Genomic DNA, 6,000 nt, shown 5'->3' with positions numbered 1-6,000 from the left:
TGGCTCCCCGCCCTTAATGTGGTTCCCGCCGCCCGGGGGGGACCGGGACTCCTTAGAGGCGCTGGCGAAGGTTTCTCCCGGAGTTCCCAATAGGATGGGGTATCTAGGTTAGGGGGAGGGGGCTTTGTTTCTCTGAGGCGGATGGGGGCTGTGGGTCAGTCCCCGGACGTCGCCAGGAGCCCTGAGGGCGAATGTGGGTCCGTGGCTTTGCTTCCAGGTTCGAAGACGAGAGGCATGGAGAATAGTTATTCCTCAGCCTTCTATTCCGAAATCCCAGATGTTAACATCTATGAAAATCAGCCGGTGGGGAGGGGCGTCGTGCCTGCTGCCACCCAGGACCAGGGAACCCTGGAGATGTCCAGGACAATGGAGATGCTCTTTACCAAAAGGTGTGGGGTGGGGTGGGGGCTCCCACTGGGTGGTTCCTGCCTGACCCTGGGGACCACTTAGCTGGGATCCGGCATTGGGGCAGGTGTTAAAAACCGATAAAAGTTATTTTGCTCCTCAAAACTCCTCTCTGGAGAGATAGGAAAACCTTAACGTTGTATCAGCAACCACTGAGGAAAATTACAACAGTTGGTAAGGAGCCCCCTGCCTGATGTCTGCACACTCCTCCTAGCTCGCCCACTCTGCCTTTCGTGTCACCTCCTCATGGCCTTAGGAACATCGGCTTTATACTGTGGCCTTCCCAAGTTGGCACAGCTTCTTCACAGTAGGGTAACTGGGAGAAGGTCTACTTTGGGCCAGACGCTGCCCTCAGAGCCTTATCTTGGCCTCCTGTGAAACCCACCCTGTAATCCTATTGTATTTGTCCCTGGTACAGACTGAACTGTGTCTCCCTGGCTCTTCCCCAGCGCCAGAATCCATGTTAAAGGCCTCACCCCCAATGTCATGGTGACTTGTATTTGTCAACAGAAGCCCAGCACAACCTCCCACGGATCAGCTGTCCTCCATGCCCCCCCACCCAGCCCTGGAGATGGAGGGAGTAGATTTAGATGAGGTCATGGGGTCCCATGGTACGATTACTGCCCTCATAAGAAGAGGAAGAAGCTAAAGCTTTCCCTCTTGGCCTCACCAGGACACAAGTGAGCAGGTGCCATCTGTGAACTAGTAAGCTGGCCTTCATCGGGAACGGAATCTGCCCGCACCCCCAGCCTCAGGGCCCCCTCCAGACTGAGAAACAAATGTGTGCGGTCCAAGGCCCCCAGTCTGTGGGGCTTTGCAATAGTCTGAGCGGACTGACAGAGCCCTCCTTTTGCAGAGGAGGCAAGTTGCTGAATCACAAGAGGGGAAGGGACCAGTCTGGTGGCAGAACTGGGTGGCCAAGCCCTTGTTCACCTTGCCAGCTGGCCGTCTCTGGGGACCCTGCCGCGGGCCTTGGAGCTGACTGGTTGTGTTAATGATGTTCCTGATTGATCTTAAAACCATCTCCATTTGTTTTTTAAAGGAACATTTCCCTTGGTTCCTATTTGTTGAATTAAGCAACTAGGGTAGCCAAGTGGGAGGAGAAGAGGTGTAGGAGTTTGCTGGGGCTGCGACAGGCTGCCACAGGCTGAGCAGCCTGAACACAGGAAACCTATTGTCTTTCAGTGTGGAAGCTGCAAGTCCAGGGTCAAGGTGTGGGCAGGGTGGTTTCTGTTGAGGGTGAGAGGGAGACTGTGCTCCAGGCCACTCTCCTTGGCTTGTAAGTGGCTGTCTTCTCCGTGTGTCTACATATCACCCTCTTCATGTGCTTCTTTATGTCCATACTTCCCCTTGGCTGAAGGACAGTAGTCACACTGGCCCAGGCCCATCCTAGACTGTCCACCTGACAGTGGCAGAGGTCCGTAGACCAGAGACACCAAGATGCAGCATCTCCAGAGAGCCCTTTCGACTTGAGAGGGAGGCAGAGAGGGAGGCCGTGTGTGTGTGATGGGGGTAGGAGTAGGTCCTCTTTTAAGTCAGGATTTGTACTTTTAGATAGCAAGAGCAAAAAAGAAGCAACCTCACCTTGGTGCCCATTCTCGGCCCCATTCCTGCGGCCATCCGTCTGTCTGTCCTACGGGTCAGCTTGCTGCTCCTCTCCTTCATTAGGCCATTCACGGGTCCATGCAAGTCTGCCCGTGTCCACCTCCTGCCCGGCTGTGCACCAGCTGCCGGCTCCTGAGAGAAGACCCTGCCAGGAGCACTCTGGGCTGGTGGAGGGCACAAGGCTTGCCCCGCAAACAGGTGGAGCAGGGCGGCTGTCATCCTCTTGGTAGCAGAGCTGGGTGCACCTCCAGGAAACTGGCTGCCATTTAGGCACGTGGGACAGACACAGGGTTGCGCACTTCCTGTGTGACCTGGGGCCATCACTGCACCCCCGTACCTCAGTTTCCCTTTTCGCAGAATGAGGGTAGCAACGGCATCTGCCCCAGGGGGGTTGTTGGGAGGAAGAACTGAGATGGCCTGGGGTTCTCGGCACCGTCATTCCTCAGGCCTGTGTCAGTGTGTCCCTCCCCTGCTCTTCACCTCCCTAGAGACATCCCAGAGGCCCTGGAGGAGGAGGAGGAGTCTGAGGGTCCCTCCGGGGAGCAGGACCTGAAGGAGACCTACATCCAGCTGGTCCAAGGTGTGCAGGAGTGGCAGGACGGCTGTGTGTACCGAGGGGACTTCGGGCTGGACATGAAGCTGGGGCATGGTGAATTCTCTTGGCCCACGGGTGAGGTAACCGGCTCCCACTGCTGCTTCCCTCCTGGCCAGGCTCAGCCAGCCACTGCTGTCTTGCCTCTTCTTTTTTTCTTTCTTTCTTTTTTAAGAGAGGGAGAGAGGGAGCAGGGTGGAGGGGCAAAGGGAGAGAGAGAATCTTAAGCAGATTCCATGCTCAGCGCAGAGCCAGACATGGGGTTGATCTCACAACCCTGAGAGCATGACCTGAGCTGAGAACAAGAGTCAGACGCTCAACTGACCGAGCCACGCAGGCGCCCCTTGTCTCTTCTCTTCTAAGAGGGGCGTGAGGTGAACTTGCAGACCACTGGCAGGAAGGGTGCTAGGCTAACCTCTTTCTCACTGGAGAAGTGTCTAGAGAGAAATCTTATAGACTTTCAGGGTCCCTCCGGGGCTTTCTCCCGGGGAGTGGAGAGAAATCCCGCCCTGTGCACACACACCCAAGTGACCAGAATGCTAAATGCCTGCCCCTTGCAGTTCTACACAAAGAAGTGTGCAAGTTAAGATTTTTTTTAAAGTTGGGTGGACTCTGATTTGCTCCCACAAAACCATGCAAATTAGATGGGTGCTGGTGGGAGAGGGACAGTCCTGTGCCTCTCTACTTGGCAAGTGTCCTTGGGCTGGACGAGCTCCCCAGGAACCATTACTGAGCTCACATTCAACCCCAGGGAGACTAAAAAGGGCCTCTGTTGGTTATTGGAACTGAAAAGTCCATCCCTGGGGGTCATGTTGCCCTAGGCTTGGCTGGATCCACGGATTCCAATGACTCTGTTGGGCCTCCTTCTCCCCATCTTCATGTGGGAGGGTCCAGAGGGACCCTCTACCATCTGGCAAGCCCACGGGAGCTGCATCACACACTCCTGGGAGAGAGGAAAGGCCCACTCAGGGCGCTGGTCTGGCTGGAGTGTGGGTCCTGTGGCCAAACCCAAGTCAGGGCTCGGGTCAAGGGCAGGAGTCCTCAGGCTGGCCAGGCTTGGTACCATGTGCCTGGGGGCTGGGGTCAGTCTACCACCAACCCCATGGGTAGTCCTCTCCATGACCAGAGGGAAGAGAAGGGACAGCAAGCCAGCAACAGTCGCCACCTCATTCCTCCAGAATGGTCTTTGAGCACTGTTGGACCCAGCCCACTCCTGGTGTGGACAGAGGCTGTCAGCCATGCACCAGCAGCAGTCTGGGGGTTGGAAAGGGCTCAGAATGGGCATCACATTCTTTTTTTCCTCCCAAGACCCCTGCAGAGGGGCAGGCTCGGACAGACCCGCCCCTGACATCTGTGGGGCTCGGCACAGAGCAGATAGAGGCCTGCACCCATGGCTCAGGATGGAGGCCTTTAAAAGCAAAGCCACTCTAGGGTTCCCAGCCAGGGTTCATAGCCTGTCCCTGGGGCCATGCAGGGGACCCTGAGGCTGGTGGCCTCCCTGCTGCCTGGGCCAGCCTGCTGCCTAGGAGCCCAGGAGGATGGAGCTGAGCCTGGGTCAGAGCTCCTGCGTGCAGCCGGCTCCCACCCAAACCCTGTCCTGGCTGCAGCCACACCTGTGCACATTCCCTGGCCTGGGCCAGGGCGGGAGGGAAGGAGCGACCGTGGCCACCAGGGCACCCACCCCCGAGCACCTGCTCTACGCAGGTAAGGGACCACCTGTAATGGACACTGTGCTCCCCGACTTGGAGGGGACCTGTGGCTGGCGTGGCTAGAACCAACCCCGGGGGCCGCTCTGCTGCCAGCCTGGAGGGCTTCCTGGAGGGTCCTGGGGGGTGGCAAGGAGTGGCTTCTCAGGCCCTCCAGCTTGGGCTCTCTCCACAGACTTACCGCGGGCAGTGTTATCGCGACCACCGCCACGGGCTGGGCACCTACCTGTGGCCCGACGGCTCCAGTTTCACCGGCATGTTTTACCTGAGCTACCGAGAAGGCTACGGCACCATGTTCCAGAAGACCAGGCTCTTCCAGGTGAGGGCTGGGCTGCCCTTTGTGCAGGGGAGGGTTGGGATGCCCTGTATTGGAGGGGGTGGCGAGGCTGCTCCATGTGCAGGGGAGGGGCAGGGCTACCCTTTGTGTGGGGGAGGGTTGGGGTCCTCCAGGCCACCGGATCAAAGGATATTTAGGTTCTGGGGAATTTTATTTGTGTACCAAGTGGTAGATTTGTTATTTGTGAAGATTAAAACATACCAGGAATAAGATACAATAATAGGGCTCATGAGAAGAAGACGAACCTGGCAAGAAGACAGGCTTCTCCCAGATCCCGTTTTCCAGAGCAGGGCTGGATATCAGTCTCTGTGTGTCCTTTAGAGTCAACTGTAAATGCACCATAAATGTTTAGCTTTTATACATAAACCAGATCATCTCACATACGGCGTCTTGAAACTTGCCAATGACATACCTTTCCTCCTCTTACGTCCTCCCTGGAAAACCCATTCACATTGGTTTACCCCTTCTCAGGTGTAGAGCCCTGTGACTAGGACTGCCATCAACACACAGGAAACTTCCATCCTCTGACATCACCCGTGCCCCTTTGGGACAGTCCCTCCTCCTGCCCGGCCCTCAGCCAGTCCTCTTGCCTCTGCAAGAATGTCCTGTTAACAAAATACAGTATGTAGACCTTTCACTTAGCAAAGGGCATCAGAGATACACCTGCATTGCCATGAGTCCAAAACTCAGTCCCCAGCGCTGAGCGCTCTGGCAGCGCCTGGCTCGGCCACCGTTGTCCCCCCAACCAACGGGCTCTGGGCTAGTTTCCAGCTTTGAGCGGTTGTGAATCAACCTGCTACACACATTTATGTATGGTGTCTTGTGTGCACGTGTAGCCCCGCCCTCCAGCCCCCCATGACCCTGAGATTCAGACATATTTGCATATGTCAGCAATTCCTTTCTTTTACTAGGAAGCAGTATTCCATGGTGTGCATATGGCACAGTCTTCGTTGCTTCGCAGAGAGCCACACATTTGAGTTCTTTCCAGTTTTTCGTTCTTATGAATGAAGCTGCTAAGAACACTGGATTACAAGTCCTCATGTGCCTGTCTTTTTTTGCATTTGCATAAATACCTGGGCGGGGATTGCTAGCCACGTGTTAGGTGTGTGGCGCCTTTTACAGGACATCCCCCAGTGGTTTTCGAAAGTGGCTGTGCCACGTTCCATTGCAGCCCATCAGATGTTAACGTTGTCCTTGCTCCACGTTCTGTCCACCCTTGGTGTTGTCTGCTGTTCTCATTTCAGCCACTCATAGGCTTATCAAATTTTCTTTCCTAGTTCTTGCTTTTTTTTATATCCTAGTTATAGAATCTTAGCTTAACCCAAGGTGACCAAGACTTTTCGTCTGTGTTCTCG

The 6,000-nt window shown here is 55.6% G+C and overlaps 1 protein-coding gene across 1 annotated transcript in view; it reads left to right on the top strand.

The window, feature by feature from the left end:
- Nucleotides 1-234: 234 nt before the first annotated feature.
- LOC111142289 (ankyrin repeat and MYND domain containing 1) overlaps nucleotides 235-6,000 on the top strand; it is a 41,608-nt gene continuing 35,842 nt past the window's right edge. Inside the window, exons 1-3 of the mRNA XM_022495350.1 lie at nucleotides 235-389; nucleotides 2,499-2,685; nucleotides 4,484-4,627. Of these exons, the coding sequence (XP_022351058.1) occupies nucleotides 235-389; nucleotides 2,499-2,685; nucleotides 4,484-4,627 (486 nt within the window). The remainder of the gene's footprint in view (nucleotides 390-2,498; nucleotides 2,686-4,483; nucleotides 4,628-6,000) is intronic.

The sequence above is a fragment of the Enhydra lutris genome, unplaced genomic scaffold (assembly GCF_002288905.1).
Source record: "Enhydra lutris kenyoni isolate GAN:26980312 unplaced genomic scaffold, ASM228890v2 scaffoldscaffold1, whole genome shotgun sequence".
Lineage (NCBI taxonomy): Eukaryota > Metazoa > Chordata > Mammalia > Carnivora > Mustelidae > Enhydra > Enhydra lutris.
The sequence above is the reverse complement of the archived record's forward strand: the minus strand, read 5'-3'. Positions and strand labels throughout refer to the sequence as shown.